The sequence below is a fragment of the Macrosteles quadrilineatus genome, unplaced genomic scaffold (assembly GCF_028750875.1).
Source record: "Macrosteles quadrilineatus isolate MER2022 unplaced genomic scaffold, UCM_ALF_1.0 Scaffold_8__2_contigs__length_117827958, whole genome shotgun sequence".
Classification (NCBI taxonomy): domain Eukaryota; kingdom Metazoa; phylum Arthropoda; class Insecta; order Hemiptera; family Cicadellidae; genus Macrosteles; species Macrosteles quadrilineatus.
The window spans coordinates 112042870-112060177 of NW_026542601.1; the positions used below are offsets into that span (position 1 = coordinate 112042870).

The window sequence follows — 17308 nt, forward strand, 5'->3', positions numbered from 1 at the left end:
TATTGAACCAGTGCCCATCACGTATAAAGGGCCGCATTATAACCACACGTCTTCCCAAATCCATACTTTGCATTAAAGAAAATATTATTAATTTTAAATGTTTACAAAACAAATTAATGACCGTTCATTGTTTGCAAAAGTTATATAACTACTACACTTATTCAAGCAAAAATTTACATCGGTTCATGAAATTCACAAATATAAGGAACTTTAAATAATTAAATATTGAGATAAAGTTACATTGTAAGAAAAACTGGATTAATATTTTAATCAATATTTTTAATTGGAAGGTACCTAAAATGAAATATGTTTGTATAATATTTTGTGTTAACTGAGCTAGTTTGTCGTACTATTACAAAGTGGAACGTCTTGCGATTAAAGTACGCAGGTTTTGCCTTCGTTTATTTATTTATAAATTGTAAAATACTATTAATAAACAGCCTTCCTCTTGATAAACACATAAACGGTAAACCCTAAACCCACGTCATCTCAAAGGATAACGATAACAAAAGATGAAAAAAGCGAGTTGCACTTGACACCCAAGCTCTGACAATCAATGCTAGTTCCCGGTTTCTCTACCGTGAGCGCCACCGTAGCGCTAGACGACGATATGCTCAGTATGCGTCTGACCGTCGAACAGACCGTATGTTAGAGGTTAGGTGGTCAACGTTCTCTAACACGCGTTTAGGAATTGCGTTTACGTGGTGGTACTGCGTGAAAAAGGATTGTTCGCATATTTAGGATATCCGTGGATTCTTTCAGCGGATCTATTATGGAAGTTTCGAGGAGAACTATTTGGATCGCCCCGAACCTAGTTGCAGCGCTATTTCTGGCCCTCGTTTTAAGTGGTGAGCGACTGTTTTGTTCTGTAAACAGTATTTTGTTTAGGTTATTATGCCTCATTTTGAGGATAAATGTTTGGTGTTAAGGTTGATTTATCAATTTTTAAGCCTTGAGTGTATGACTCAGCAATGGTAAATTGTGGTATTAAAATATTTACTGCAATATCGTTTCAAAGATGTCGATATAAGTGGAAATAATTAGCTTTAATAATGACGTACGTAATACAATAACTTGTGCTCACATGAGATGTATAACTTAAAAAGTATACAACTCTGAGAGAAATTGATATTTACGTTGCAGGTTAAGGTTGTCTTAGAGAAACTTGATGCTCTACTTATGCCAGTTCTTGAAGTATATTAGATAAATACTTTTTATCACAAACATATACATTGATAGCTTACTATTAAATCCATAACATCAAGGAAACATAGTTACAACACTAGCTTACGACACACGATCTTAAAATCTAAATCATGTCTCTACTAAATGAATAAATACTATACTAAATGCATATATTAAAATATTTCAAAATCCGATTGAAATTATTATTTCCAACAAAAAACATTAAAATAAACATGAGTTTAATTCTGCTGTGTTTATATTACAATGAAAAAATCACTATTTAATATATTGATTTTAGGCTTAGCAAATTTTAAAAGCAAGGATAAATCCCATGTTTAAATATTATCCTGATTAACCGGAACGCATTAGCATTTTCATTTTATGTCATACACGACCCCTTAATATAATTAATGAGATTCCCGCATGCCTGAATACTGATACCCTCATTAACAAACCACTTTCATTTTTATAGTATTAATTGCAATTTAGGAAATAATAACAAATATTGGTTATATATTCATTCAACAATTAGTGATAGTGATATTTTCAGTCAAAACCCTTTATTCAAATGAACAATATCACAAAGAATTAATTTTTTAGTATTATTGTTTTGTATCAATGTGTGTTTCTACATACAGCTTTTTCAAATGACACCGACACCGTCAATAACATTTATAATTGTACTACCATATACACAAGTTTTTAAAGAGTAACAAGAAAAACTAGTTCATTAATAAATCCACAAATTAAATTCACAAATAAAACCAGGACACAATAATTTTATAAGTAAACAACGCATATTGCGATCAAATAATATTTAATCCGCTGCTGCTATAATTGCTCAGTGTTTAGAAATAATGTGTCAGATGCACACACTAAGCCCGTGTTCATCCAGGCTTTAATTTTTATTAAAGCTTAAAGCGTATCAGGTGCACGTTTTATCAGCAGCTGAAAGTGGGTCATCGGAAGCGCATGCGCCCCCGACGGTCGCCGCCATTGAATTTATTTTGACTTTGAGGTTAACGGAGAGTGCCCCATTAACAATTCACCACGTGTTAATGTTTACAAGACTTTCAAAGGATTTCATTTGCACCGCATTTCTCAATTTTCCATCTCAAACCTTACTAAAATATTCTCGATTTCGCTTCGATGTGAATTTATGAGATTAGTATTTACAACTTATATACTATTAAGTAGTTTATTTTTTTATTTACAAGTACAAATAAGTTTATTTAGTAAAATATGTTTAATGTACAATTAATTGTGAACATGACATTGTGCATGACATTCTGAGGTCCAGATGAAATATTACCTTGTTCAGGAAACCACCTTTGACAGCGGCAGAGAGGGTAAAATGAAAAGTCCCACTTCCCTTTACCATTCTATGAATTTTGCATCACTTTCCTGGTGAGTTTGTAAACAGTTGACGAGGGAATAGATGCGGCTCTTTCATCTTTTGTAAACATCTGTAGCTTTACAAGGTAAAAAGACTTTCGCATGCTACTTTCAAGCAAGATAATATGATAATATATTACCAGATCGTATTGTGGCATGAGTAAAATATCGTAAATGCGCTCATCATACCTTTAAAACACAAAAGGATCTCCTGAAATTTTCTTATACATACGAAACACGGTAAATTAAATAAAAAAAAAAAAAAATTATTAGGTGTTTAAACTTCGAAAATGACAAACTAAATACAATATACAGTGGCTTAACATATGGCATTAAGAGATACATTTAGCATTTAAACATAAAACCATGCAGTGGAAACATTCTATGTAGGTCACAAGATATACGCAGTAGTAGCCTTAGTTTTGTATTAGTGGCATGAGGTGTTTGTAGATATTAGTGGCCATAATAAAAAAAAATATAATTGTACAATACGTGTTTTGCTCCTAAGGTATAACATCTATTAAAATATGTTAAGTTTAACATGTCTCCATAAAGTAGTTTATACGTAATTCAAGAAATACATAGATTATTATGGACAGATCGAGTTATGTTATGAGGCATAACAGTTCCATAGTGATCAGGTTTCTTTAACGATTAAAATACAATTCAAATCACATCATAGGTTTATATGAAAAACAATAAAATAGTAATCCTGCAAATATTTTTTTAATAGCCTTTTCAATTCAGTTCTTAGAGTTAAAAAAGATTCACTTTACAGCATTGTTTTTTTACTTTGAAGTACAAGTTTGGAACAATGCGATACGATATTTCAATATTTCTTTATTTCTATTCTTCTTCATTTCTTTCTTTATTTCTTTGAGGTTCATAATTGGGAGAAGAGAAGTAGAATTGTAATACTGTACATCAAACCTACACCTTTTCAGTTGTTAAGACCGATTTAATTTTTTAAACAATGATTGAGTGGCTGGCATTATAAGTCCTTGCCTCAAAATCATTGTCAAAGAGAGGTTATAAATGAAAACATAACCTCTCATAGAAGTTATGAGTAGTGAATTTAGTAATTTTGAAATGGTCGTAGGTAAAGTAGTGTACACAACTCACGTAGTTAGCCTTTATGACACTCTTAGGAGGTTTAAAGGCACTCGCCAAGGTTCGTACTAAAATTTTCTGTTCGTGCCTTAAATGCTATCCTAACGCGATTGCTGCTATGGTACGCAAACTATTATTCTTATATTCAAAAATGTTCAGTTTTCTTTTGGCTTTATATTTTAGCTTTAAATTATATTTATGATTGTTTTTGTGGAATACAAGTTTGCATATCAAAAACAGTATGGTTTTATCACACAGCAGTAATAATCATATAACAAAAAGATAATCAATTATTAAAATTATTCTTTGTTAAATTTACTTTTCTATACATAAATTTGTATGTAGTTCAAAATCCGTCACTAGACATATTCATTTTTATCATTCTATGTATCTTGATATGTAAAATTAGTTTATTAACGGCGCATGTATTCGCAACGTTATAGAAACACTGTCTGAACAAAGGGAAACACTACGTTGGCCTTTTTTAAGGACGAAATGACTCATAACGGTATAGGAAAACAATAGCGTCCGGGTTATTTCCAATCATTTTAGACATATATTCCTGACGAAAAAACTTGCTCGGTAAACTTCAAAACTATTTTTGCAGAACGTTTAAAGTAGACGTTCGCTTCTTTACTGGGTCAGTGGCCTGGTTTGTCAGTGGACAGTGGCTGGTAATAGACAGGTATCAATAGATTGTCGCATTAGTTCTGCACCTGCGCACTCTAGTTAGCAGGCTAAGAGACATGCGCGGGACAGCTAGGCAAGTGTCATGCGCACGACCACAGACCAATTCTACGCTCTTTCTTCTCCTTAACGTGTAAAATGAAATCCTATCAGTTTAAATTGAGAACGTGATTTAGATTGATTATTATGTGACGTTTGAAAAAAGTACTTATGAAAAAATATTTTTGTTTTTATTATCAAGGGTGTTGCTTTCTAAACTATATGAACGGTACTTACATAAACTGAACGGCTGCGTAGAGGTTACATTTACCAACATACCAACACATTAAGCGTTGTAACTTTGCTATTGCATAGTTTCTTTAAATTTGAGGATAGTATTACGGAATCTGAAATGTGTTTTTAGCAAAGAAAATGTATAAATATGTTTCTTTAAGAACTACCTTTTAAAATAACCGTCCTTTGTATAATAGCTTTCACAGTTGTTAGACGTGTTAATATGGGTATTATTTTTGCAATACGAATTTCTTGGTGAGAATTTAAAAAAGGTTGAAAACAGCTTAGATGTACTTTAAATTATTCTTTTCAATCTTCCTATTTGATAGGCATTACCTAAAAGAGATGTTGTAAACCTTACTTCAGGTTTAACTGAATTGATTTCACATAAAGTCAGAAATAGATACTGAGCATCAATTATTGGATTTTAGAACCCGGTCCTCAAAGGAAATACAATCAGTAGCGGTTGTTATAACGTATGTACTTGCGGATGTACTTCAAATGAAGCGTGGTTTGATTACCCGCTGAGCTATATGTATATTATTTTTTAATTAAAATAACAACCGTAAAATGTTTAATTTAAATAACAAATCAACTACCACAGGTAAATGTTATCTACAGATTTACAAATCGAATAAATCTTAAAATGTAAAGCCTGAAACCGTTGTATTATGAGAAAGTTTCTTGTAGATCATAGCGTACGAGTTTTGGAAGACGACTTTATCTTTAATTCCGGACAAATTATGCATTGAGATACCGCTAAGGAAATCCCAATAACTATTGTATTTAAACCCTCGTGACCTTTTCAAGTGATACGTTCAGAAATTCAACCCAAAAATTAACCGTATATCTGGAATTTATTTTTAGAACTTTTAACGAAGTGCCCTCATCTTGTCTGATCACTACTAAGCATTTACGTTTCGTAAAAAAAGTAAGAACTGTATTTTTAATCCTATTGTCTTAGAAGAAATACATATTCTGTTTTTGTGCTATCCAGTAATAATTATTATTTTGCCTACATAACCAGAAAGCATGGAGATATAAATAGTTTGGCAATCTAGCAGGGTTTATGCTGTTTATGTGTATCATGTGTCTGCTTATATATAATTCATTTTTAATGTTGAATATATTTTAACAAAAGAAAAAAACTTATTTAGCTCAAATGTAACGTTAAAATGGTTTAATTATATGTTATGATTAAGGATAGTTTGCTCAACACCCTGTCATATTTGCGTTTAATATTTAGCAGCGTTTGATTCACAAATACTAGTGATTTTGTAAAGAAAAATAGTTGGCTGATAAATACTGCCAAGAGTTACGTATATTTTTGTCAGTGGCTATATAACCTACTTTGAGACTTATCGCTATACTTTTCTGCCTTTAAGTATAAAAATACGTTCTACACTTCAATGTATATAGAACCTTATACTAACCTTAAAAAATATTATTTTTTAATATAATTTAAAACAACTGTTATTGACCAAAAACACTACTTTCTTACCTATAAAAGATGTGTGCAGCTAAACAGATTTGAAAAGATATAATGATACTTAAAATATATTGTTTTTAATTAAAATAATTTAGTGACATATTAAACTATTAGTGACATATATAATGCTTTTTTTTACAATATTAGAATATCAATGTATAAACCTCCACCAATTTCTACCCTACAAATTAGGCAGCATAATTTTGTGATTCTAATTGTATGTAATTCTTTGGCTAAAAAAAGTGTATATCAAAATGATAATTTTTAGCGAATGGATTGAAAGGAGAACAAAGAGGTAAATACTTAATATACGTTGTTATAATTTCACAAAAGTTATGACCCATATACCACCAACAATCATATTTATTTTCACAATTCACGTTTACTTTTTTAGCTTATCATATTTTTTACCCTCCGTCTAAAATATTATTTAAATTGTGTCTATTACATACAGACACAACAGTTTAAAGAATAATATAAACATGAACCCCAAATCAATATTCTAAATATTTTTTCTCACAAATATACAATTTCCTAAGAAAAATATTTAGTTACTATTATAACAGCTGTTGTATTAACGGTTGCAACTGTTTTAACAAAGCAGAGTCGTTCAGCGCGGCATCCTCAGTTAGTGAAACCTCTTCTCGATTACAGCATTACGCAGCGGGGGCCAAGCGTTTTTTGGGGCCGTTGGGTGCCAAATCTTACCACCTGGGAGGCCACATGGCAGGAAGTGTCATGGGGGAGGTGGAGGGGGAGTAAATCCGATCTGACAGATTACAAGAGCAATCTGTTCTTGCATCATCTGACACCACGTTATTAGTGGGTTAGATTACTTACGTATGTGGTAATAGAAGGCCTCCTGTTAAACCAACGTCTATATTACAATAGGTGAGGTTATGTTAGGTTGGGCTAGGTTCATTGTTTTTTTACACACAGGTATAGAGTATGATAGTTTTAGATTGTACTTTTGACTATTCACTAAAAAGTTCTACTTATTTCTCACCTTAAATAGAACAGATGCGTTTGACTATTACTTCTACAAGTGCTTAGTACGGAAAGTATAACGAAAAATATTTTAATATGTGCTTTTAACAATATATGTAAAACAAATGCACCAATAAAAAGTACCCCACAATTGTCAAAACCATAAATCGATTATCCTGCTACTATAAAACATATTTAATATTGTTATTCATATGCATGATGCCAAACAATAAAGAATAATATGCCTATAGTTAAGAAACAACATATTTTCCTTGACTATTACATAAACTTCTAAGTTTGCGTTATAGGGTGTAACACATTATTTAGAATACATCCTATCCAATGTTATGAACACTTTTAAAAGATTTTAGGTAAAGTTGTTGGTGAGACTTGATTACTTTAAAAGTGGAAGATAGGATAGGTAAGTTGCATGTAATAAATGCAGATTTTTTTGCGAGAAAAAGGTGTAATTATTTATATACTCATAAATGATATACTTAAAGATAAAAAAAAACATATTATTGATGTTATGTCGACTTACAAATTGGTACATCACCATTCTGTCATCAATTCAATCATTCTGTGGTTTACGTGACAATTGGATTTTTAAATTAAATTATTCTTTTTTTGTTATAACCAACCATTTTGTCTCTCCATTACCTGAATACCGTCCTGAACCATAGTTTTTTATAATCTGCTGCTGAATGGATGAGTAAACCCCGTTTTATTCAAAATAATAAAACTTTTGCAGCTTAATTATTCATGTTATTAAGTGGAAAACTATTTGAATGAACGTTTAAATATCCTAACTAAGTTTAGGAAACAAAATTGCGATGAAATAATATTGCGGGAATTTTCCTTTGTTGTAGGTTAAAATTTAATAATTAAAAACTGACATGGTTTGTAGTAGTATTTACATGGATTCTAGCTAAGTTGAATTACATAACTTTGGGTACAATTTTATTATGCTTCGTTTACACAAGTAGCCGTACATGTTTACTACCAATATTTATTGTACAGATAAATATAACTCTTGTATTATGTATCAATTCATTTCATAACTCTGAAAGCTAGAATGAAAGAAGTCATTATTCCTCAATCAAGCAAGAACGCCTAAGGGAATTCGATTAGGCACAGTGATAGATCCTACTCGGCTCAGGCTAAAGTCATGTTTGTGTTTCAAGCTTTTGACCTAAAGCTTTGATCCATACTTTTAAGGCTTCTACTACTGTTCAAGTTTATGCGATTATTTATAGATATGTCCAAAGAACCGGTATGCAAACTAATAATTTTTGGTGTTCAATTACTATCCTCTACCAAACGCTTTACCTTAACACGGGTTAAATTAAATTATCTGCGTAGAAATAAATTAAGTAGAAATTGTAGAGAGATTCAACAATAATTTACACAAATTCGTTTTACTGTGGAAAATCGTCAATGTCCCCCAGTAATCTGCAAAACTATACATTTGTGTGACTAAAACCTACAATTAAATAGCTCTAACGGTGTAACTAATCCTTTGTAGCCAATAGTAACTTTAGTAATTTTACTTTGCAATATTTCTCAATTAGTTAAACATGTTATAGTAAACTTGCATGATTTATTTAAATCAGTGCCTTAAATTGTTATCTATAAAGTATTATTCTTACATGATTGCAATAAATCGATTTCAAAGATAATATAAAATAAAGCATAAACGAAACAACTATGAAATATTGGGATACTATTCATATTTGGATTACAGTTAGTGCAGTAAATAGTTCTTGATTTGATGGATTAAGTAATCGCAAACGAAAGAAAGCTTAACTGATTGTCTGGTTCTGGTTTCAATTACTGAACAAACTTGATTAAATTGAAACCGACTATTTTGTTAGACTCAATCTGAAGTACACGGGGAAAGGTATTTTTATAGAAAATAAAATAATACATTAATTGTTTTCACAAGTTGAATATAACCACAATGTATTCTTTAAATCGATCTTTTCGAGTTGATAAAATTCGTATTTAATCGAAGTTAAAATATGTATTAACCATCGATCTTTCATTGAAACTTATATAACAAAAATAATTTAATAATTAACAAATTGTAAGTGTGTTTAAAATTTGTTTGATAAAAATATAGGTATGTATAGTTAAACGTATATTTAAAAGTGATAATTTTTGTGTGAAACAAATAAGCTAATGAGTTTTCATTACGCTTTAAGGATGTACAGCCTACAGATATCTTATAAATTTGTTGTTGTTTAAGTGATTTCTCATTTACGCCATTTTTAAATTACGGAATGATATGTAGGTTTTATTTTATAATTTATAACTTATATTTTTATTAAATAACAAAAATAATTGTAATAAGTGTATTGTATTTACGGTAACCTTAAGAAAGCCTGAACAGACACCTAACTAAAATAACAGTCTTTTTAGGAAATGTTCACAGAAAATCGCTTTATGTTAAATCTTATCTTACTAATATTATAAATCTGAAAGTTTGTGAGTTTGTGTGTATGTTTGTGTGTGTGTTTGTGTGTGTGTTGCTCAATCACGCATAAACTACTGGACGGATTGGGCTTAAATTTGGCATGATGATAGCTCACATTCCCGATTAACATTAAAGCATATTCTTATCTCAAAAACCCTTTCGGGCTCCGCCCCAGTGGCTCTGTAGTTCCCCATGTTAATCTTATGATTTTTCATATTTAAAAGGAATTAATGAATCTTAACAGCTGTTTCAATTAAACAAGTTGGTTCTGTTCTATGATGTTCAATAGCATAAAAGTTAAAAGGATTACCAACAGGGTGCAGCACTATTAATTTTTTTAAATATATGACAACAGCTAATTTCCAACCAAAAGATGAGTGAGCGTAGCGAACGAACTTCAACCTGGAGGCGAGTTAGCGTAGCGAACGAGCTAACCTGAAGGCAAGTGAGCGTAGCGAACGAGCTTCAACCTAAAGGTGAGTGAGCGTAGCGAACGAACTTCAACCAGGACGAGAATGAGCCATGCGAATACTTATGAAGTTAAACGGGGCGAAGCCCGCGGGTACAGCTAGTTTATAATAAAAGCCAATTAAATATTGAATAAAACAAGATATGCTCATTTCCATATTTAAAAGGTTTTATTGCTCATTTCAATACAATAAACTATCAACGTTTACTATATATTAATTAGTAATGTTATTAAAGTTCAATTTGAACCACTACATAAATTAATTAAAATATTAAGACATATGAAACGGAAAAATTATAATTACACATTTTAGCAAAGCAAAATAATATCAAGGGGATTGTTACAAAATGGAAAAGCATGCCATCGTATTTGGTGGTCAAATACAATTTATTTGGTGAAGGTGCATAAACTGTTTCTACAAAATCAAATAACTGTCAAATGACAGTGTAATTACAGATATGTTAAATATCCAGTGCAAAGTCAACCATAACGATTAAATTATCACAATTTTCTATCTGATTTAGGATCAAACGCCATACTCTCAGAAATTTCAATTTAATTAGATTTATCATCTATACATCATATACGAGTGGAATGTCCCTAACAACGCTGCTTTGAATAAGCAATGAGTGACCAATGCATCAATTATTTCATCTTCAATATTGTCACCACTGACCAATGATTAAAATCCACTATGTTGAGGGGTCATCTATCTGAACTGATATGAGTTGATCATGTATTTTATTTTTCGTTTGCGTCTGTCCTTGTTGTGTATAAATAATTTAAATTTGTAAAAAAGTTAGAGGTGCAGTATAAGTATTTTAAAACGTTTGTTTATGACTCTCCAAGCAACTTATTTGTATAGGCATTTCAGTAGAGTGACTTTCACTATTTAAGACTGGTTTAATTTAATTACAATTTGAACTTAAAATACATTTGACAAATTTAAATGCGATCAGGAAACGTTTTCCTTATACAAATCCCTTTGTAGCTTTTATTTAAGTATATTTTTAGTTACATGCACATCATTTCTATGACATACGTAAATAAATATATCTCTAGTTTTAATCATTAGTTTTAAATGAAAAAAATATGAAGAGTTAACTATCATAGATATTCACAGTTGTCTGGCTATGGTTGCTATTTTATTAAAGAAATCAAAAATTTTTCTCGTCTGTATATCTGGTTTAAACTGGCAGTTACACGATATTTTACTTTAATAAATAAATATTTCGTGTAAAGCTTTACTTATCATTTGTATGTAGCATATTTACTAAATTACGTGAAACATTGCAACCTTTCATATTCAAAATTGTTTATTTTTTAAATATTTTTTTACAAAATGTTTGATTTTAGAAAATTTGTAAAAAAAAGTGTTACTACCAATCCTTAGTTGGCTCTAAATTGTTTCCGGTTTTATTAAACATCTATTTTGTCTTTTAATTTATGTCATATGTTGTCAATGGTAACTAATTACGTATGGCTAAAGTTAAATTTGATGCCGTCCTACTGATTTAATTACACTAGTTAATAAATGAATCAATCAATAATCGAGATGAGGACACGACCTTGATGTTTATTTTAACCTAAAGAGTGAAGAATTAGTGTAGAATGGTGTGAGAAGATCTGTGTATCTTTGTTACTGAGAAATATCAACTGTTTCATTAGCCAGAATCATTTATTTAAAGCCGACAGCTGGGTCCAGTTTCGAACCATCAAAAATCTGCTGACTTCTCTCAGGAACGAACCGGTAACCTTTTGTTTGTCACTTGACCATCATAACTACTCGGCTACCCAGTGGATTCAATTACATTAAATTCAATTAGTTAAACTGTGCCACGTAAAAACTACCGAGTTGGTGCCACGATAATGGCATATTGCTGGATTAGCATATTGGTGGATTCCGTCGGCAGTTATCGATTCTAAAGGCTACGTTGGTTAATCTATGTGCCTTTTAAAGTGATATACGTATCATATGTTTTCGACAAGGCACTACAATTTAATGTTTGTGCTGTAATTCAGTATATTTTCAGTTTACTTAAAATAGTTATAGGTTTAATAATTATCGGTTGATATTTAGCATGTGTATATCGTTATTAAAATAATGAGTTTTTTCTTGCACTTTCTTTTTCAGAGATTTTTCGGAAAGACTAAAAATTATAACTTTAATTTTATAGATTAAGCTTACACACGAGAGTAGCCTCAACTTGTTGTATGGTTCAGGTTTCAATTACGGAAGAAAATTAATTACATTGAAACCAACTATTTTGCCATTCCCTGAATCAAGTTTACTCTGCAAAAGTATTTTTTATTATGACATATAATTCCCAATAGAGCGTTGTTTATTATGAGTTAAACAAAGTAATTTTTCATCAGCCACCTGTATAAGAAAACTATTACTTGTAGTATTATTAACAAAAAAATATATATTTTATACCAACCACCTGCTATAAAACGACCAAACGTAATGCATATCTATAGTAGTTTTCCTTTATCAGAAAGAATACAAAATAATATTTTTACATCGTTAGTTTTCTACATTCTTACTGTTTCAAAATTAGAACTAATAGTTTAATTTGCCATTTTTACAAACTACTGAAAAATACCTTTAGATATGGGTAACTTAAGGTATAAAAAACGTGGCGACTTTTACTAGCAGGTTTTTTATCAGGCAAAAATAAAAAATGACAAGAACATCCTAGCAATCATTTTGTTTAGCATTCTTTTGGACAATTACATATAGGTTATACTTTTTTAAATGAATTTGGTGGCTTTTTGTTTTTTAATTCAAACTACTTTTTATTCGAATTACTTTTAATTCGTGTTTGGATTATGTGGTATAGTACACGTTCTCGTTACTAAGCACGGGTACAGCAGCTAGTTTCTTATAACTTTTGGTAGTTGCTTTTTAACTATGTAATACAATCAATGATTTCATATTTGTTTTAAATCGTCGGTTACACAATATTTTGAAACTTTTAGAACTATTTATTTGCCTCTTTTCAACGTTTACTGAATTTTTACTCTTAAAAACTATAGTGTTACATTAAAATCATTGTACTCTGTATTTTCATTGTTTTTTATTCAGAGAAGATTTTACTCACATTTGAGACTGATGTTTTTTTGTTTTATAGTCGTTATGCAATACGTAAATTAATCACATACCTATGTTATCTTCTAAAGTTTATATATTGTCCATACCAACTAACTGCGTATGGCTAAAGTTAAATGTAATGCCATCAAACTGATTTTATTACACTAGTAAATTCAGTTACTGTAAACTCAATGAGTTGAACTGTGCCACGGCTAAACTACTATGTTGGTGTCAGGATAATGGCATATTGCTTGATTTGCATATTGGGGAATTCCATCAGCAGTTATCGTTTCTAAAGGCTTTACTGATAATTTATCCTGATTTCAAACTATATAGTTATCACATGTTATCAATTAGGTGCTAAATTGTTTTCGTTTAAATATGGATTTTAAATGTTATGCTTACGTCAAGATTGTACGAGGTTAATATCATTGTAGGTGTTGGAAATAGTTTCAAGCTGCTTTATGATTACAAATAAAATTCTATTCAAAAATATGGACCCAGTATCGGGACTTAGTATCTCAAAATGTATAAATCGGAAAATTTCAAAGTTTTATTTACGCTGATTACAAATGCTCAATGTGTCCCTCCTGTGCTCCACGGCAAACGTCTAAATCTAAGCGATAGCCGAACACGTCCCACATAAAACAGCATCTCTTGTGTCATAAATTTTTTGAAATGTCTAAACCATCGGGTTATGTTTTTCTAGTTGGTGGTTGATTAACGAAATCGAAGCGAAAAACCGGCTGTGCTGTAATGTAGTTTCGGTTTTTGTCAACTCTGTCACACAGAAAATTTTATGTTGCATGGGAAACATTTTTACAATACATTTTTAGACCGTTTACAGAACAATGGTCCAACAACTTTTGGAATTTCCTCTTTTTAATGGTGTAATGTTAATGTCTATCTGACTTATACTTTTTGAAATACAAAGTCATGAATTTGGGTCGATATATCCAGTACAAAATCAACCATAAAAAAAACTATTATAAACTTCTATCCGATTTAGGATCAAACACCATACTCTCAGAACTTTCAATTTAATTAGATTTATCATCTATACATCATGTACGAGTGGAATGTCCCTAACAACGCTGCTTTGAATAAGCAATGAGTGACTAATGCATCAATTATTTCATTTTCAATATTGTCACCACTGACCAATGATTAAAATCCACTATGTTGAGGGGTCATCTATTTGAACTGATATGAGTTGATCATGTATTTTATTTTTCGTTTGCGTCTGTCTTTGTTGTGTATAAATAATTTAAATTTGTAAAAAAGTTTGGTACAGTATACATTTTTTATAACGTTTGTTTACGACTCTTCAGGCGACTTATTTGTAGAGGCATTTCAGTAGAGTGACTTTCATCAATTAAAACTTGCTTAGTTTAATTCCAATTTGAACTTAAAATAGTTTTTGACAAATTTAAATGAGATCAGGAAACATTTTCCTGATAAAAATGATTTTTTGCTTTTATTTGAGATGAATTATCGTTACATACACAATTTTTCAACGGTATAAGTGAATTTAGCACATCCCTAGTTTAAATCATAAGTTGTTAATGAAGACATAGAAAATTTTAAAATGTTTATCAAATAAAATGTTACTAATAATACTCAATTTGCCCTAAAACAATGAGGCCCGGTTTTCTCTTCTTCATTATCTTCTTATGTCATATATTGTCAATGGAAACTAATTAAACATAGCCAAAGTTAAATTTTATTCCGTGCAACTGATTTAATTAAACTAGTAAATCAATTAATCAATCAATAATCGGTATGAGGACACGACCTTGGTTTTTATTTTAACCTAAAGAGTGAAGAATAAGTGTAGAATGGTGTGGGATAATCGTTTAGCTTTGTTACTGAGAATGATCAGCTGTTTCATTAGCTAGGAAAATTTATTTGAAGCCGACAGCTGGGTCCAGTTTCTAACTATAAAAAAAGCTAGGCCTACTGACTTTTCACAGGATCGAACCGGTGACCTTTTGTTTGTCACTTGACCATCATAACCACTCGGCTACCCAGTGGATTCAACTACTGTAAATTCAATTAGTTGAACTGTGTCCCGTCCAAACTACCGAGTTGGTGTCATGATAATGGCATATTGCTTGATTAGCATATTGGCGGATTCCGTCGGCAGTTATCGATTCTAAAGGCTACATTGGTGAATCTATGTACCTTTTAAAGTGTTCTAAGTATTATATGTTTTCAACAAGGCACTACATTGTAGTGTTTGTGTTTTAAATCAGTATATTTACAGTTTACTTTAGATAGTTATAGGTTAAATAATTATCTGTTGATATTTAGTATGTCATATAGTAATTAAAATAAAAGTTTCTTCTTGTGCTTTCTCTCTCAAACATTTTACGGAAAGTTTAAAAATTATAACTTTAAAGCTTTCGTAAAATAACGCACGCCAATAAATGTACTATAATAATTATACTAATGTTAATGTTCATATTATATTTGGAAAAATATTAGATTTCCCAAACAAAAAAATATAGAATATCGCAGAAAAACACAAACTTTGTAACACAATTATAAATAGTATTTTAACGATTAGCTTAGGATGATTAAAGTACTAAAGGTTAATACCGTAGAGACGGATAGTAGACATAGTATAAAGTGGACGTCAAAAAGTTTCATTATTCACCATATTGAGTCAAGTATAATAAGTGCTAGGTAAAATATTTTTCCCTTTTTTGTTTTGCATGAGTAATGTTGAAAACTCATCTTCAGCAATCCCACTTGAATTCATGTAATGATAAAAAAGCTATTTTTTGCTCTCTGTATTTTTCTTTGTCATTTGTTGTTGCATAATTATATTATTATCATTATGCAACGATGCAACGCTTATGCAACGTGTGGTATAAGCGTAACCTCGTAGTATTTTTGTATATTTGTTTATTGGGGATTATGTAGGAGAGAACATTATATTATCCTGTTGGTATTTACTCCATTTGATCTGAAGCTTTGATTTGCACTTTTACAGTTTCCATTTTCAGCTGATGTCACTAATTAAAATGATTAATTAATTACAAATTGTTGTTCATTTTAATAGTTAGACATCCGGTTATGTTTACTTTTTGTATGATAACCATTTGAAATTGTTTTTTATCAATATAAATCCTATGTTTACTAGAGCACGAATAAATGTAAAAGCAACTATTTGGGAAATACGTTAAACTATAAAATAATAATAATTTATTTATCATATAAAATATTTACGCGTAACACTAACAGCTGACTTAACATTTTGCAGTTAGAGCTACAAAGAAATGTTGTTGTTATTTTCTTCAACTGTTTCTTTTAACTTATTGTTAAACACGGTATAAAATATTGTCAATTATTATACAAATAATGTTTTAAAATAATTTTATTCAAAAATATTAGCAATAGTTAAATATCTAAATAGAAAATATTAATGTTTATGACAAAAATATACTATTTATCAAATAGTGTATATGTTTAGTATTATAATAAAATATTGAATTTAAACTACATCTTAAAGATAATATTAAATAAACTAATGCTAAATTATTAAAAGTGAAGATAGTTGCAGCATAGATTAATTGGATTTTTAAAGATTTTATAAAGTAATTACAAACGGAAGTAAGCTTAACTGATTGTAGGCCTATGGTTCTGGTTTCAAATAAGGTAGAACCTTGAGTAAATTGAAACCAACTATTTTGCCATTCCCTGAATCAAGTTTTCGTTGTAAAAGTATTTTTTTATTCTGAAATATAATTCCCAATAGAGCGTTGTTTATTATGAGTTATATAAAGTAATTTTTCAGCAGCCACCTGTATAAAAACTATTACTTGTAGTATTATTAAAAAAATATATATATCTTATACCAACCACCTGCTATAAAACTATCAAACGTAATGCTTATCGATAGTAGTTTTCCTTTATCAGAAAGAATACAAAACTATATTTTACAACGTTAATTTTCCACACTCTTCCTGTTTAGAAACTAGTACAAGTAGTTAAATTTGCCATTTTTACAAACTACTGAAAAATACCTTTACATATAGGTAACTAAAGTTATAAAAAACGTGGTGACTTTTACCAGCAGGTTTATTTATCAGGCAAAAAATAAAAAATGCCAAGAACATCCTAGCAATCATTTGTTTA

General features: G+C 30.2%; 1 protein-coding gene across 2 annotated transcripts in view; it reads left to right on the forward strand.

Annotated features, from left to right (window-relative positions):
- Window positions 1-636: 636 nt before the first annotated feature.
- LOC129001848 (uncharacterized) overlaps window positions 637-17308 on the forward strand; it is a 196011-nt gene continuing 179339 nt past the window's right edge. For both annotated transcript variants that reach the window (XM_054429304.1, XM_054429302.1), the window contains exon 1: window positions 637-848. In XM_054429304.1, coding sequence (XP_054285279.1) covers window positions 773-848 — 76 coding nt within the window. In that variant the 5' untranslated portion in view covers window positions 637-772. The remainder of the gene's footprint in view (window positions 849-17308) is intronic.